This window comes from Amblyomma mixtum, chromosome 3, assembly GCF_055824585.1.
Source record: "Amblyomma mixtum isolate Tamu chromosome 3, ASM5582458v1, whole genome shotgun sequence".
In the NCBI taxonomy this organism is placed as follows: Eukaryota; Metazoa; Arthropoda; class Arachnida; order Ixodida; family Ixodidae; genus Amblyomma; species Amblyomma mixtum.
This window is the reverse complement of record NC_143014.1, coordinates 29,800,624-29,817,907: the sequence shown is the minus strand read 5'-3', so window position 1 is coordinate 29,817,907 and position 17,284 is coordinate 29,800,624. Positions and strand designations below refer to the sequence as shown.

The window sequence follows — 17,284 nt, the reverse complement described above, 5'->3', positions numbered from 1 at the left end:
AGCGCAGCACGACGTAAAGTTCATCTTCGGTACTCATTTGGATCTCTGTAACTCGAGTCATCTGCTGTCTTGCAGGAATATATACAACCTTCAATGTAAAGCTGAGCTGTGCTGACAGTACCGGCATGTTTATTACACACAAGCTCCTTACCCGCAGAACGTGATATCCTTCCGTACCACCTCCAGGAATGGCACTACTTTGTGATCCGCCCATCTCGTATAACCGTCAAACGCTAGAAAATCCTCAAACTACACATTAAATTGCAAAGTACAACACAAACCTAACGTGTACCCCTACGTGGCAAGGGGAGCCAGCTCGCAACAGCTTTCGTTTTGTGCGTTTTTTTTTTTTCCATGCGGAAATCGGTAGCGTCATCTATCAATTCGCACTATTAACGTTTGGGAGCATTTACAAATGTAACTATGCAAATTTGTTTTCACTGAAAAAAAAATGTTATTTTATTCAACTTATACATAAAATAAAGTTGTTATTGTAGCTTTTTACAACTAGCCAATCGGGCACTGGCAAGGACCAGATGGCGGGAAATGACGAGATGTGGCCAATGTGGCGCCAAACTGGGAGTTCGCGCGCATTCCGCTGCAGTGTCAGCTGAGTGGCGGTAGTGCAGGTATATGGTGCTTTGTGTTGAGTCTTAAGCAACATCAAGAAGTGTTCTCCTGGCAAATGCATCTTGCTACGTATCTGCAAAGAGAGGCTGTCATTATCGCTCAAGATATACAGCGTGTGCTCTTTTGAGGGAGCACTACCGGCAGCTCTTTGCGCGGCCAAGTGCGGTGACGTCTGTCGGCATGCCTTACACGCAGTCCATTCTTCAGCTTCCCGTGCGAAAATCTGCGCGCTGCGCAGCAAAGACTCAACAAAGTAGGAGGTCTCCTAGTTCAAGTAAGAAATCCGTTTTTGACGAGAACAGCGCAAGCCAAGTCCATCGAGTTAGCAAAAGGCTCTTCTCCAGCGGCGACGCAGCATCTTCCAGTGATAATGGTAGATTGCCAGTTTTCGTTGCTCCTTCTGCATGCTGCTGATGGGGCTTTGTTTTGCGAACTGAGTTTACTTCATACAACTCCTTGTAACGTGCTTTTGCAACCGTTCCTTCTTTTCAGCGGCTCATCTTTCCGAAACATCACAATCGCCGAAGAAGCCTAAAGAGATCTCTAGTCACGAAAATGTGGTTCCTCTCCGCCTTTCAGACGTCGACAGTGAGTGTATACCTCCCGGGCTTTCTATGTATGCTCCTAGTTCGTTTTTCTTTATTTTTTGGCAGGCAGAATATGAAGCAGTGTGTGACCAGGCAGTGTCCATGGTTCTCTATGAAGCTAACACCTACTGTTTGACCCTTCACCCCTCTTTTTCACTGCAGCGTCTCTGTACCAGAAAGCAAAGCAGAGCCTGACGTCGCAGTCGAGTGTACGTGTTGTGGGACGGCAAAAAGAGATGGAGGCAATGAAGGACTTCTTACACTTCCATTTGCGCTCACGCTCGTCTTCCAGTCTGTACATTTCGGGCGCGCCGGGCACCGGGAAAACGGCCTGCCTGTCACAGATCATTTTATCTGCGAAGGTGTGCTGCTGTTATGTCTTTTATTTTTGATGGTGCACCTAAACGTATTTCAAGCTGACTCAGGTGTGTTTCTTTTCAGGATCTCTTTACCTTCAAGTTTGTGTTTGTAAACTGCATGGCACTACAAACCAGCTCTGCCATATACGAGAGAATTGTCACTGGCCTTGGCTTCGCAGCAAGTGGTAGCAACCTTCTTGACACCATACGCTCAAAGCTTACTACCAAGGGCCATCCTATGTAAGTTGACAGCATTGTTACCATTGCTGAAAACAATGAACAGTTTAAAATATGTGCTTATGAAGTGAAAAATGCAGAATACTTTGATGCTCGTTATGTTGATTCTACTGGTCATGTCTCACCTGTATAGAAAATGTAGGTTTCTGATTCTGCACCTAAACTACATGTTGTTTACACGTTGAAAACTTGGTGCAGGGCCACGAGTATTTCCTTTAAAATGCTGACCCTTATCGAGTAGCTTGTTGCAGTTATGAAAGATAGCTGTGTGCACTGTCAAAAATGTTTGCTTAATTTTACTGCAGTCAATCATGACCTTGAATGCTTTGGTTGCAGGGTCATCGTAATAGACGAAATTGACCAACTTGACAGCAGGAACCAGACTGTGCTGTATTCTCTCTTTGAGCTTCCTCAGTTGAAGAATTCTCGTGTTATACTTTTCGGTAAGTTCAGCACCGTCATAGTTTGGGGTCAGTTGCTTTTATGTGCTTTATATTTGTGAAGGTATTTGGGTGGCTTGTATATGATCAATGTTGACATCGTTTCATGCTAGCTTTAGGGAGTAGGTATTCAACAAACACAAGATTTGAATAGTTTCACTCCTCCTGCGCTTGGGGGTAAGAGACAGTCATTCCAATGAAAACTGCGATTACTTTTACCAAGGGTTCAAGTGTGTACACATTGCTCTTGCATCATATCTTATTGTAGCCCCTGTATTGTGCCATGCAAGTATTCCAGTGTGTGAAAGAAAATTCAGGCTGTGATTGCAGTCGCACGAGCACTGCTTCTTTCAGCAATACTTTGATTTGAGCTAGTTGGTTTTTTAGCGCCAGTACGCCTTTTGCGTAAACATGTCACTTTTTCTTGCTTTATCAGACTTGACAGCCATGAATTAAAATCTCTGGATATAAGGGTAGGTGAATACATGTGCTGGACACTCAAATTTCACAACCTGGACTGTAGCAACAGTTGCACATGCATTGGGGGTGAAGAATTATCATAAAATAGAAAACGTGAGCTTAGAAGTACCTGTGTTTTACTGCATCGTTTGTATGAAAGTCAGAAATTACCACCTGTCCATGCTAAAAAGTGTCTACAAATGTAACTTTCTTGGTTTCTAGCCATTGAAAGTGGACCCATGTTTTACCTCCCATCTGTTATTCTTTAATTTTCATCCTCGCAGTGCTGCACAATTCCTTGTAGTCGTAGTTAACATGTCGATCATTCATCTGTGCAGTGAGCTAACATGGCATCTGATGTGTAGACGCTTAGGTGTACAGCAGAACACCCTGGACATGGTGTGTTGGTCTTCATATTCATTCAGGTGGCAATTTCCTCCATGCCCACATGCAGAGTTTTATTTACTATGCCTTCCATTGCTGCAGTAGTTTCTAGCATCACCACTCTCAGCAAGTTAGAGAGCTGTCACACACTGTTTGCACTTTCAAGGTTTTAATTCAAGCTACCCTGGTATATTTTTATATATAAACTGGCAATAAAGGAATTACAGGAGGTGGTTGAGAAATAGCTGAAAGCACCCGATAGTTAGCTGGAAAAAACAAGTGCAGGACAGCAGCATAAGCCTAATTTATACTGCTTATCATGGGCATGTCTAGGACTACAGTAATGTTGACCAGACTTGCTGGCATCATCCCTCCTCTCTTCTCTTTTCCTCAGCAGTGCTCTACTGCTATGATGCACTTTCTGTCCATGTGTATGCCCAGGAATCGCCAATGCTCTGGATCTCACCGATCGTGTACTGCCTCATCTGCAAGCCTACGGCTGTCAGCCAACGCTGCTTCACTTCGCGCCTTATTCCAGGGATGAAATAGTGGCCATACTTACAGACCGACTTAGTGAGGTATGCTTTTTCTTTTCAAATGTGCATTATTTTGAGAATATTTGGCCATAATGAGTGCATGCCCCTAAAGGACTTGCTGAAGAGAGGTTGTTTTGATGTTGTTTACTCATAAGAACTGCACTCCTCTGTTTTGATGTAAAGATGAATACAAGCGGGGTACTGCGCACAAAAAGACAAGGACAAGAAGATAACACAACAAGCGCAGAATTGCGCTTAAAGAGCATGACTACTTTTGTGTGCCAGTGGTTACAGGAGATGTGACTTGTGCTTTGGGGTGTGGTTACTAATGTGTCGCTTGTCAGACATTGTTTTGTTGACAAGTTTACCACAGCTGGTAACAGGAGGAAAATTGAACTTTGAGCTGCAATTCGTTCAGTAGAGCGTGAAACTTGTACTGTTAATAGCATGGAGAGTTGAGCTAGTTGGTGCAGCATTCTTATACACAGGGTGCACAAAAGAGGAATCTGAACTCGTCCTTTTACCGCGGGAAATCGATTTACACGTTCCAAGCATTCTTAGAAACTTCGAATTATTGTCCTCTGCAGCCGATTTCCATAATTCAAATTGAATTAAACATCCTGGCTCCTGCCTTTTTTTTTTTAACTCGCCGCAGACAGTAGGAGGAGTCAACCAACCTTGCAACCAGTCCCGTGTTGGCTTGCCGCTCTGCCATCTGTGGAGTAATACGTAGCTATCGGCGAAAGCAAAGAGTCCACACGTATTTTTATTTCCGTGGGTCTAATTTTCGCCTATGTAGCCTCCGGCTAAATCTATTTGTTCACGGAAACCTAAAAAACAAAATAAAAGTGAAAGGGAAGCTGCCACGGGACTGCCTGAAACACATTCCACGCATTGGTTGACTCCTCCTACCGTCTGCGGTAAGTTAAAAAAAAAGGTGGGAGCCGGGACGTTTAATCCAATTTAAATTATGGAAATGGTCGCACAAAACAATAACTCGAAGTTTCTGAGAATGCTCGGAATGTGTAGATCGAGTTCCCGCAGTTAAAAGACGAGTTCAGATTCCTCTTTAGTGCACCTTTCAACACAGTGCAACAAACAAAGGACAAGACTGTTTAAAGGAGAAATTTTCAATCTACTATTTGCTTTCAAACCCAAGATATTTGTAGATGAATTTCTGTTGTGGTACTGTTTACCACTGCCAGGTGCCAGGTCTTGCAGAATGCATATTGAAGTTTCAGTGAACCTTGATCCAGAATCAGTTTTACATTAGTGAAACACAAATGGTGGTGAAATGTGTTAGGAAAACTGATGTTTGTGCAGTTCCTCTGGGCATTGATTGTGTGTGTATCATTCCTGTGACTTCCAAGCTCTTCTTTTAATCATTTGTTTATTTCAGTGCCATGCTGTAATACATCCTCAAGCCATTCAGTTCTGTGCACGAAAAATTGCTGCTTGCACTGGAGATGTTCGCAAGGCCTTGGATATCTGCAGGTACACAGCTATTCTCTTGCCATTAGGTTTTGCATTGACTGCTTCATTTTTTTTATTGTTGGTTTGCCTTGTTTAGTTAATGAAATCAGGTGAGATGTTTTAGCTATCGTGAAACTACCTAGTATTGTTATACTATATGTGGACGATTGTCATTTGAGCTGAATATTTTAGCCCAGTGCAAAGGCTCTAGAGTTCACAAGTCATTGTTTGCCATGCGTGTTAGGAAAGGTACATTGTGCCATTGCTCGTATGTTGATTTCTGATACATATTTCTTTTTTTTTCTCTCTCTCTAGGCGGGCTGTTGAAGTGGTAGAAGGTTCCACCAAGACCCAGCAAGTGTTGGTTCCACGACCTGAGCATGGTGTGAATAATTATATACATTAAGTTTTATATGGAATAGAATGTGAAGTTAGCTGAGTGGTTATGGTGTTTGGCTGCTGACCCGAAAGATGCGGATTCGATCCCGGCCGCGGCGGTTGCATTTCAATAGAGGCGAAATTCTAGAGGCCCGTGTACTGTGCGATGTCAGTGCACATTAAAGAACCCCAGGTCATCGAAATTTCCTGGAGCTCTCCACTATGGCTTCCCTCATAGCCTGAGTCGCTTTGGGACATTAAACCCCATAAATCAGGATGTGAAGTCCCTACTGTTCTTTGCACTTGCTTCTTTGTATGTTTTTGTGGTTACCTGCAGAAACTGGTTTTGCTTGTTTGGACTTGTCTATTTCAGTTGCTTGTGATGAACATGCAACTCTTGCAAGCCCTGTAAAAAGCACAGGAAATTCATTTCAGTGTGTACAATTTTTAGCTTTTAGTGGTTTAATGAGCACAGACGTTTGAAGAACAATGTCTGCTTACATCCCATACCACTGATTCTTGCATGCTGCTGCTGCTTTAGATTTTAACAGATGCTCACAAAATTTCTTTCTCTTGCACTCCGTTTGCATGGCATGTTTGACCAATTGCTGTTTTCTTCACCACAGGCTATAATCTGGGCTCTCCAAAGAAGGCACCCCTCAAGGTGGTCAACATGGCCCATATCTCTTCTGTGCTGGCAGATGTCTTTGGGTCATCAGCAATGGGGAGCAAGGACCTCAATGCCACACTGCCATTGCAGCAGAAGCTACTGCTGTGCGCTCTGGTTGTACTGCTTAAAGTCAGGAAGCTACGAGATGTCCCCCTGGGAAAGGTACACAGCCCACTCAACCTGCTTTGTTTAGGCCATGGCTCTATACCAAAGCCACTGTGCACTGCACTAGACTAGATGAGTGTTGGACTGTAGCCACAAATCTGTGCTTTGAGCAAGGTGCACAGGATCTTTGCATTCCAGTCTTGTGATGGTCCTGATATTCTGGTTGGCAATATCAGTTGGTGAGTTTTCAACCTTGACTTAGTGTTGCCACGCAGCCGTTGTTTCAAGCACTTTATACCAACTATATACATTCTTTTCAGAATATACTGCCTAATAGTTGCACATCTGGGTCTGCTATTTTATGAACTCAGTTTCAGAGTTATGCAAAGAGCACTCCCATGTCAAAGCCCCAAGATTTTTGGCCTAACATCTACACCTGGAGTTCTCAAACTGGGCTCCTTGGAGTCGTTTCTGAGCTCCTTGAGGCCTATATTTATGCATGCCTCAGCTCTCACCTTTCCTTTAGGCACTTTTTACTTTGAGACCAATCATAACAGTTATTACACACAGCTGACTGTTTCACCACACGGCCATTTCATTAACTGAATTTAGGCATTTCTTGAAGGGCCTCTCATTCGCATGCATGTCAGGCACGAAGGGAGGAGGGCCAAGATGCAGGGTTCCTCAGCGTCTTTTGAAAAAAGTTTGAGGGCCGATACTAAAGGTAGTGGCACTTCCCCTGTCTTGCTGGTTCTCTCCTCAAAGCTCCATGCCCGTTATTGCTTGCGAGTGCCCCCAATAGGAGAGACTTCTTGGCAAATTTAAAGAACACGAAGCTTTGCAACTTTTCACGATTGTAATTCGCTTTTAGTATTTTGACTTCATATTTCACAATATGGGTAATAATTTGTGTGATCACTTGTGCACTTGGTTACGATGTGGCCATATTTTGCATTTTCCTAAGCAAACTAAAAAACCACCGCTAGCCGTGCAATGCATCACCTAGGTGCACTCAGCCAATCGCAGCTGTGAAGGAGGAGGAAAGTTGAATGTAAAAGCAAGGGGTTCTGCGGCAAGGTTAGAAGAATGGCACCACCTTCCGAATTTAGGGGGACCTTATGTTGGCTTTCGCAAAATGGCATCATAGTCATGGGTTTTCTTGAGCCATGCATGTAGTGGCCTGTGGACACTTGCCAAACAGTGCACATTCTGCTACTGCTGAAATGGCATTTGAATACATTTTTATTATACCGTTCCTTGTGCATGGCTGAAGCACAAACCTTGCCAGGCTTATCAGAGCACTTGAGTAGTGTGCTGAAAAGCAGAGGGAGCAAAATGTGTATTGAATTTTTTGCTTTCAGTGGCTGTGGTTGCAATTTCAACTCTGTTGACTTCCAAGCCACTCTACACTGCTCAAGTACTTTAGATATGCCTTATCATATACCTGATGAGGCTTGGACATTTTTCTTTTATAAAAGAAGGCTTGATGTTTGATGTTATGCTCACTGCAAAGAATAACTTTCCCTTTGCTAGCTAGATGTTGCAAATACAAGTAGTGCATTATGCTAGTGAAGGAAAGTGCCAATTTTGTTTTGCCGTGCTTTATTGTGTGCTGAAGATCATTCCTCTCTAACATCCAACTGCACTGTGTTTAAGCTCCAGGAGGTGTACATGCGCATCTGCCAGAAGCACCAGTGTTCCACAGACCAGTCAGACTTTCAGTCACTGAGCACACTGCTGGAGTCCAGGGGCCTAATCGCCGTCAAGAAGCACAGAGAACTCAGGCTGTGCAAGGTATGCAAGACTGTTGGCTTTACAAATCCTTTGGTCAGCCTCCATGTCAGGCCCCATTATTTTGCTTTTGTGAAGTAATTTGGGAGTACGGAAGATAAGTTGCAGAAACGCCTCCTGTCGAGATTGCTGTACCACGTTTCATTGGTCTTGTGTGACTGGGATAGATTGTGACGATGTCAAGATCTGTTTTTGTGCAGCAGCCAAATGTACACACGCACATGCATGCGCACGCATTCCTTGGTTTCTGTGGCTGTTGGCTTCTCTTAATATATATATATATATATATATATCAATGGTGGGGGGGGGGGGGGGTGACATGGCGAGATATGTTTAGGTGATAAGGCTTGAATGATGGGCTTCGATGGCAGACTTGAAGTGCGACAGGTCAGTGATGGTGGCGATATGTTCAGGCAGGTGATTCCAGTCATTGGCAGTTCGGACAAAAAAAAATGAATTCTGTTATGTAACTGTGCATGCGCATGGTGGGTACGCAGCGTTGGAGTGAGTACTGTGGGAATAGCGGTACGATAGTCTGGTAATGTTGTTTGGTGGCAGCGAATGATAAAACCTTTTAAAGAGAGAGAGCCGGGCTGTTTAAAATGGGATGTGAGTGGGAGGGGGATAGATCAAGCTGCGCTTTTAATACTGTAATACTGCTGCTGTAAAAATAATCAGAATAAATCGAGTAGCTTGGTTCTGAATGGATTTTAGGGCTGTGATTAGGTTAATGTGATGAGCGTCAAAAGTAGCGCTGGCATATTCTAGTTTAGGGGGGATTAGGTTCTGGTAGGCAAGCAGTTTAACGGAAAGTGGTGCGGGCGCCTTATTGCGACATAGATAGCCTAGTTCTTGGTTAGCTGAATTAGTGATGCTGTTTGCATGTTGTGTACAAGTTAAATCATTAGAAATATGAACACCTAAGTATTTGCAGAAGTCAATGAGGGGGACGATGTCATCGTTAGTAAAATAAATAGAAACTACATAGTTATGGCAGTGGAATGATAACAGGGAATTCTTACATTGAGCATCATGAGCCAAGTGTTGCACCATTCTAGTACTTTGGTAAGATCCTCTTGTAGGCTGGAAGCATCTGCGTGATTTGTTACTGTGCAGTATATGACAGTCATCAGTGAAGAGGCGAACTTCAGAAGAGATGTTTTTATGCAGGTCATTTATATCAATGAGGAAAAGAGGAATATGAATTCACGTTAACAAATTGTAGGCGGTTAGTTGGGAATCCTCGAATCCACTCTAACACAGATAGATGAAGGTTGAGATTTGAAAGTTTAAGCATTATGCATCTACGGGGGACCTTATCGAATGCTTTTTCATAGTCCAGAGAAAGGGTAAGGATAAGGAGAGGATGTCTATTTACTTTAGAAGATGTTCAAACATGTATATCCTGTGGCATGTTTATTTGTTATGCAAGAGCATTCAGCTATGCATGTGTGCTCGTATAAGTTTTCTTATTGCCAATTTCTCATTTGCACTTTTCAGATTTGCCTCAGGGTGGATGAGAAAGAAGTGGAATATGTTCTTCAAGACAAAGCTCTTCTAGCAGCATGCCTCAATGACAGTGCTGTGCTGTGATTCTCAACCTAGGACGTTTTACTTGTTGGGACTGTTGTACGGCTTCTTGAGCTGCCTGCATGTCACATGCCTTGAAACTCTGCACAGTCTTTTCGTGTATGCAAGGTAGCCTTTACAACCAGTAGCTGGCCGATTTTTATTGTCATCAGCACAGTTCTGTTATATTGTGACCTATATTGCCATTATAAAATGCACCATCACTACAGAATGATCATGTGCACCAACTTTCATGTTCACTTGAGGTCAATACAAAGAACCTAGGACATTTTACTTGTTGGGACTGTTGTACGGCTTCTTGAGCTGCCTACATGTCACATGCATTGAAACTCTGCACAGTCTTTTCATGTATGCAAGGTACAATGTATGCACAATTCTGTTAAACTGCGACCTATATTGCCGTTATAAAATGCATCATCACTACAGAATGATCATGTGCACCAACTTTCATGTTCACTTGAAGTCAATAAAAATCTTTCTGCAGATGTTCTGTCGTCATCAAAGGTTGGTACTAAATTCTTTTACTAGTGGACATTGTTTCGGAACTCCCAATAATTCAACCTTGTGTGGCTGACTGCATAGTAGCTGACCTGCATTAACAGCTACCCTTGAGGCTGTGATAGACAAGTTTTAGACTGATGCAACTCTAGTTATGCTCGTCGTGATGGCGCAGAGGCTGTGGGCATTCTGCCACTGCACTAGGTCGAGAGTTTGAATCTATCCACAGCGAACGCAGTTGAAAGTGGCATGCAAAGGCGCTTGTGTACCCAAATTGGGTACTCCTTAAACCACATATGGGCAGAATTAATCTGAAAACCTTTCACAATGACTTGCTTCTTAACCGCTCGCTCGGGTTTGGCTGCTTTCAGTGACCAAGACGAGTCTTGCGAATCGGCGCTGCTGCATAAATGACCATTTCTCAGTACCTTTGCAATTTGTAAAAGGTGTTAAGAAAATTATCAGGTGGTGCACATATACGCGGCTAACGAAGTTCCCTTTAGCAGCGTTTGCATGAACATGACGGGGCTCGGTTAGTTGTCGGCTCGAAAACCGGTTACTGGGTTCATATAAACGCGCGAGTCGGGTCGGGAGTCGAGGGGTCGGGTCCCGCCAACTCGACTCAACCCTGCCTCGACGTGCTTGTAAACGTCGAGTTGGAAGGCGGGTTAGTGGGAGGGGGGAGAAATGCGAGCCTGTTTTCCGCTTGCGCATCCGAGACAGCGGTGAGGTGCCGCGTCGTGGAGGCTGCCACTTCTCGCTCGCATTGCGCTGCTTGCAGCTTGGTGTCGCTGCGCTTAAACCGGACTTAGGGAGCCTGCATGTACCGCCTTGCTTACACGTAGGCTCCCTAAGTGGTCTCGACTCGCTAAAATCGAGTTCATGTGAACACGCAGTCGTCGAGGTGGGGTGACTTTGCTCAACCCGACTCGGCCCGGCTCTATAGAGTTCATGTAAACTGGAAAGGAAATGCACAGGCCTGCCCACTGGCTCGAGCTGAGCCACAATCGCTGCAACGTACAGACAGAGGACAGCTGCAAGAGACACGAAAACCGCGTCTGCCGACGCGACGACGCCGGTTTTGAAGCCGGTGCCACATTGACCTCGTTTTTGTACACGGCCACCACACCCACCTTGACTGGTAGCGACACGGCCGACGCAGCCGACCGCCACCTTGCTTTTGCAACATTCTGGCCAAATAATAGCTTTAAAAATTATGCCTTTATCAGTAAACAGTAATTCACACAATACAAATGTACAAAATAAAAGATTTGTGTTACTTTTATTTATAGGAATGATTAAACGGTCACCTGTCCACCGGAAGCGACACACCTTTTGAAAGCGTTGCCTTCTACCTGTTACCTGTTTGCGGTATGCGCGTGCTCAGCTCAAACTTTGGGCACTTTACAAAAGTTGGATATGCGGTCGTTTCTGAGGCACTTATCGTCGTTTGTTGTAATAGCAATCTTCCATGGTAAGTAGGTGCGCTCCCTCAACGCCTTGTAGCAGCTAACTCGCATCGCAGCCGTAGCTCATCCCGAGCTGACTCTTCGCCAGGCAGACGCGCTAAAGCATGCGAACCACACCTTGAGCTTGTGGCAGATTTCGCGGCTGTGTGATTGGCCTTTGTTCTGTTTGCTTCGGTTTGTGATCTGTGTATGTGATCATAAACGGGTTGCCGCTTCATGAAGCAGTATTGATCGTATGCTCCAAGTTTTCGCAACTGCACAACCTTGTTTACTACAAGACTGCTTGGCTTACAGGTTGCCTCTTTCGCTTCGCCTTTTAGACGAATTTTGTTTAATTTGTTCCACGCATAACCTGAGCAATTACCTGTGTTATATCCAACGCGATCATGGTATGGTAGCTGGTACAAATCGTACTTCGGCCGCCCAAGACGTGTTTGACGTTGTGGTGTAGTGGTTGTATTGTTGTATTGATTGCTGATAACGATCAGGACATGTTGATCGGACTGGATGGGGCATTCTTAGTAAAGTAGAAAAGTTTACGCGAACTGGACAACAAAGGAAAGAATGAGGGACGAGTTTCTCAGGTGGCCGCTTTTGTGTCCATTTGCGCAAAAATAATAGTGATAATCGAATTAGTTTGTGATTGGGAGGCACGTTTGAAATACTTAAGCCATGTGTCAGGCATTCAAACGGCTTCGCTCACTTCACTGCAACGTACAATTTATTACACCAGTGCATGCAACCTGCCGAATAAATTGTGCGAAGGAATGTGGACAAGAAAAGGAGAGTGCGGCGCTTGTGTTTTCCGCGTTGTTTCGCGATCGTACCAACTAAACCAGTTGCTGTTTTGCGAGCTGTTTGATGTTACAATAGGGACCATAATTATATGGGCATGTGTGCATTACTTACGGTAGATGTAAAGTGTCTAAGGAAGGTATCGAGATGTTTTCTGACAGAAAAAAAAGTAAATTGATAAAAAAAAATGCTATTTGCCGGATTCTCACTTTTGCTGGGGTCTTTTGAGTCCTGCGTTTAGCAAGTCCAAAATTGAGCTTTCTGAAATGTACTGCGCTTGACGTTTCAAACAAACAAACAAAAAAAAACGAAATGGGATGCATTGGTCGACTTATCTTTCTCTCCTTACAAAAACACAGAAAAGCTACTATGTAAGCATCTAAAGGTATTTTCTCGTTACTTACTGACTGGAAACTGACCAGAAACAAAAAAAAAAGGGGGGGGGGGGGGGGACCACTTCAAATTCAGTCACCCATTTTCTCTTATCTTTCCATTCACCAGCACTTTCTTGTTAATGCTGGTAAGGATAAGTTTGAAGCCTTTGACACCATAGACTTAGAAATTTTGGCGTCAAATTCTCTCTTACCAATGAGAATTCATCTGAAACCTAAAAAAAAAAAAAAAAAGTAGTTCTTAGGGTGAAGTGAGTAAAGAAAGACTGCTGCGAAATTTATGACAGTGTGATTAAGTAGAACTTGCATAGGTGAGACTTTAATCAACAGCAATGCAGAGAGAGAAATAAGTTAACAAATGGCTAGCCGCGGTGAACTGGAAGCACACACAAAAAAAACTTTCACTGGCTGTTTACCTAGGTGTGCAGTCACTCTGTTTAGTTTTGTGTTAACTTAGTTTTGTGTTGTCTGTGCATAAATCAGATTGCTGTTAACAAAAACAAATAAGGATGCAGTACAATTGCACTGAAAGAAGTATAGACACTTAACTTGTGAATGCGTGTTTTCTTCTTTGTAATGATGCATAAGGCATTATTATACATAGATTGCCACGTGATATTCTCCTACGACTACTAAATAATTTATAACCGTGCGGTTTCTGTTTCAGTAGCCAAACGATGGCTGTGGTGTCAACGTGCTTGTAGATCACATGCGGCAAGGAAAAAAATAATCGCTGTTTCGTCATTTTAATTCACAACAATTCTAAAGCCAGCCTGCCTCGAGAGACGGAATGACAACGAATGTAGAAGCAGCGATTATATTGCAGTTTTTTCATGCCTCATGCGACATATAAACACACGTTGACGTCATAGTCATTGGCTGTTGAAGCCAAAACCTGAACAGCATGACAGAAAAATTCAATTATAAACTATTTAGTGGTCATAGGTAAATACCACGTAGTGACTCATGCATAGTAGTGCCTTCCACGTCGTTGTAGAGAAGAAAACACGCCACCAAGTTTAGGTGTCTATACTTCTTTTAACTCTTTCGTTACCATGAGAAAAATGAGTGTTTTTATAGGACAATTTTTTCCTACAGATTATGGGATGTGTAAGAAAGTAAAATTTACATGAAAATGATGGCAATAGAATGTGCTTTTTAAAGGCATTTATTTAAACACAAATACTTTGTGTCAATATTGCGTAAAAAATCAGCGCAAGCAAAAACTGAAAATTTAGAAAAAGATTGTATTGACAAGACAATATGTCTTGGAGAAAAAAATACTAAAGACATTCTGGAATGTTCAAAATGTTTCCAATTTATTTATTAACTAGCCACCAAAAGTTTGAATTTATAACTCAAAAACTTTCCAAACCAGAAATTTTTTGGACACTACATGAAACAAGGCCGTTTTCAAAGTATGTTTGATATAAATTTTTCACCCCTAGGAAATAAATTTTCTAAGAAAAATGTAATGTATCAAAATATAGGTTGATAAATTACTTTTTGACATTACCAATTCGAGCTAAAAATGTTTTTAAAAAGGCAGAAAAAAAAATTGTAGAAGCACAAAGTACATCCGCCATACCAGTTGTGATGATCTAGTCATATGAAAATTACAAAGGTAATAACAGTTGTGCCTTCTTATACTGAATACATAAAAAATTGAAATGGCTCGATATAGCTAGCGGTTGGACTTTACGGTTTCTATTTTTAAAAAATTCGGCAAACTTTTTTTCTGCTGTTTATTTCAGAATGCAGGTTTCAGTTTTATTGGTGGATACTGTTTTGACGAATGACTTACTGACCTTTTTCGATAATTTATTGTAGCAATTCTGTGTGGCCAAATTCACCTAGAGTCTACTCGGCATTTTTGTCAGCATGAACAGTCCGTTTGCAAGAAGTTGACATGATTCACCAGAAATTTTGCACATGTAGGTGTGCTTGTAGAAGGAATTGCTTTCGTAATTAAAAAAGAAACGCAAGTTTAGTGAGAAAGCCGGCAGTCACGAATGCAAGTGGAATGTACTTCTAAGAAGTAGGTTGACAAGTTTTCTTTGGGTTGTCACACTTGGTTCAGCAAGAGGGTGGGCCATCATATGGTCTGTGTGAACAGCTTTCAGCTATTATGAAGCGTCAATTCGAGGGTGGTGCCCTGATTTCCACTGGGCCTGCCTTTTTCTGGGCAGATGGAAGTAAATCTATTGAAGTTCAGAATGGCGCAAAAGACACAACACAGGAAAAATAGGGGATGACACAAAGAGCGCCTACTACCAACTGAATTTATTGCGGAAACACCCTGTTTTATAAGGCAAGACATATCAACCACGAACCGGAAGCAGAAAAAAACACATATTCATGGTTTGAATTCACATTTCGCAACACCATCGGCAGAAAAGAAAAAGCTACAAGAACAAAAAATGCGCTCTTTGTGTCATCCCCTATTTTTCCTGTGTTGTGTCTTTTGCGCCATTCTGAACTTCAATCATGAACCAACTAGCCCCAAAGCAAGTTCTTCTGCAAGTAAATCTAGTCTATATGATGTCGAGACACTACAGAAACCAGATATATCATTCATGACATCACTACGATGTGTAAACCAGCTCCATGTGTGAAAAAACTAGCAAGAAGTAGAAAATGAAGCCTACGGGCAGTCAGGTGCCCACGTTTCGGGCTGAGGCTGCGCAGTTTTTTCGTCAGAATCAAATTCCGATGAGGCAATATCATCATCGGAGTGACTGTTGCTTTAAGCTTTGTAAAAATCTGCTGCAGGTGCAACACAATCGCGCAAAGTGTGATTTTTCCGAGCTTGTGCCATCTCTGTGGACGGTGCTGTCCCGCAACCTCACTGTGCCGAATTCTCAACTTCAAGGGCATTGCAAAAATTGACACCTTGTGGGAAAAAATAGAAGCTACACAGGAAACTAAAGTAGAGTGGCTAGGCAACAAATTAGATAGCCCAACAAATCCTTGATGGCTTGGGTAGCACTGAAATCACGCTTCGAATCCGTTGATGAATGATGATCGGTGCGTAGTGGCATTTGTGGTCAGAAAACAAATCGCGTTGTCTTGATTACTTGGATGCCTTTCAGGCAGGCAGCTCTGTCATCAACCATGCTCTGCATTAGCCCCTGCAGCTGTATTTTATCTTGTCGCGGGTGTTTACAAACCGTATCAGATTTTCAATACTCCAACAATTTCATAACTGGAAGAAGAGAAAGTGTGCGACTGTTTCTGAGCAGGCCACCAGACTAAGAGTGCTTTGTTTCTTAGTTGTTTCCTTGTTAAACATGTTTGCCTTTCATGAGACACAATATAGTGTCATCAGTGAATAGCCTTGTAATTGCTGCAAGTAATTGCTATGCCATCGCATTCTTATTTAGAATTTCTGTTAGCATCGAAGTTAAGCTATTTTTGTTGGTTCCTTTTTTTTTTCTGACTCATTCTGCAACAGTTGAGCATGTTGTGCAGCTTGTAGCTTTTCTCAGTAGCAAGAGCGATAAGTGAAGCCATCTTGCTATTCTACAAAGGATTAAGTCAGTACTTAGTATAAATCAGCAGTTAAGGCTACTCCGTACTGTGTGTGTGTGCTTGGGCATCTCAGCTTTTTGTATGCGTGTGGGGACCCAAAATCTTGAATATGAAGCTGTTACATGGAAATTTGGATTGTTCAAGACATTGGTGTCTATGAAACGTGCATATGATATATTCTGTGCATCATGAATTGTTTTATGTTTTGAGTACCTGTAGAAGAAAAATACTTCATAGAATTTGACATAATTGAGAAACTACCATAATGTCATCTGAAGCAGTTTGTGGAGTTCTGAAAAATGAGTAGATAATAAGTAGGGTGTTTAAATACAAAATTGGAGCATGTTTTGAATCTTCTGCAATACCTGAAGCCTTAGCACATTTAGACTGTCTCTGCAAAATCTGCAAAATCAGTGTTGTGCGAGGAATGTTAGCAGAATTATGGACTGTGCACCTTTTCTTTTTTTTTGCTTTGATTTCTCTTTTGGAACCCACTGTTCATGACCGTGCTTTTGTATAATGGCCTCGCTCGTCTTCTGTGCAGCACTTCCCAGCCACGGCCAGCAGGACGTCACATGGTGTACTGTTAGTGATGCAGAACACTTGAAGTGCACAGAGTTTGCTGAGGCAGTGCGTGTGAGCCGCATCTTTTCATTGACACTTAAATGTAAGCGAGCTGCATTCAAGGACCAGTGCATGAACTTTCTCGACAATGGTCAAGCCAACCTGGTGGAGCTTGATCCTGGAGAAGTGTACACCGCTGGGCGCTTTCACAGTGTCATTCCTATCTTGGCCGAACGCTATGGTCCAGGTGAGTTGTTTTGTTTTGAAAGTATTATTTGAAGTGCAGTGCAGCGAAAGTTGTGTAATACTATAAAAAAGCCTGGTTAAACGCTGCACTGGGCAGGTTGCAACATGTGTGACAATTTCTTATGTAATGGCGCATTCTGCTTTCTGAAC

The 17,284-nt window shown here is 42.7% G+C and overlaps 3 protein-coding genes across 3 annotated transcripts in view; 2 read left to right on the top strand and 1 right to left on the bottom strand.

Annotated features, from left to right (window-relative positions):
- The window catches only part of Grasp65 (Golgi reassembly-stacking protein 2), a 28,019-nt gene extending 27,689 nt beyond the window's left edge, over positions 1 to 330 (bottom strand). Inside the window, exon 1 of the mRNA XM_089578515.1 lies at positions 152 to 330. Coding sequence (XP_089434641.1) covers positions 152 to 214 — 63 coding nt within the window. The 5' untranslated portion in view covers positions 215 to 330. The remainder of the gene's footprint in view (positions 1 to 151) is intronic.
- Positions 331 to 542: 212 nt separating this feature from the next.
- Positions 543 to 10,124, top strand: Cdc6 (Cell division cycle 6). The gene is made up of 11 exons (XM_089578506.1): positions 543 to 1,003; positions 1,123 to 1,218; positions 1,380 to 1,579; positions 1,659 to 1,816; positions 2,150 to 2,256; positions 3,538 to 3,674; positions 5,032 to 5,126; positions 5,421 to 5,488; positions 6,110 to 6,315; positions 7,915 to 8,052; positions 9,550 to 10,124. Exons 1-11 carry the CDS (start codon positions 811 to 813, stop codon positions 9,640 to 9,642), a joined length of 1,491 nt encoding a protein of 496 aa, XP_089434632.1. The 5' UTR covers positions 543 to 810; the 3' UTR covers positions 9,643 to 10,124.
- A 1,329-nt stretch (positions 10,125 to 11,453) lies between these two features.
- Tsf2 (transferrin 2) overlaps positions 11,454 to 17,284 on the top strand; it is a 37,969-nt gene continuing 32,138 nt past the window's right edge. The window contains exons 1-2 of the mRNA XM_089578505.1: positions 11,454 to 11,611; positions 16,869 to 17,135. Coding sequence (XP_089434631.1) covers positions 11,557 to 11,611; positions 16,869 to 17,135 — 322 coding nt within the window. The 5' untranslated portion in view covers positions 11,454 to 11,556. The remainder of the gene's footprint in view (positions 11,612 to 16,868; positions 17,136 to 17,284) is intronic.

Excerpts from the sequence above, each read along its gene's own strand:
- Cdc6 (XM_089578506.1), top strand. The coding sequence starts at position 811 with ATGCCTTACACGCAGTCCATTCTTCAGCTTCCCGTGCGAAAATCTGCG. Across the intron at positions 1,004-1,122 it reads AGCATCTTCCAGTGATAATG|CGGCTCATCTTTCCGAAACA; the intron begins GTAGATTGCCAG and ends CCTTCTTTTCAG. Across the intron at positions 3,675-5,031 it reads TTACAGACCGACTTAGTGAG|TGCCATGCTGTAATACATCC; the intron begins GTATGCTTTTTC and ends TGTTTATTTCAG.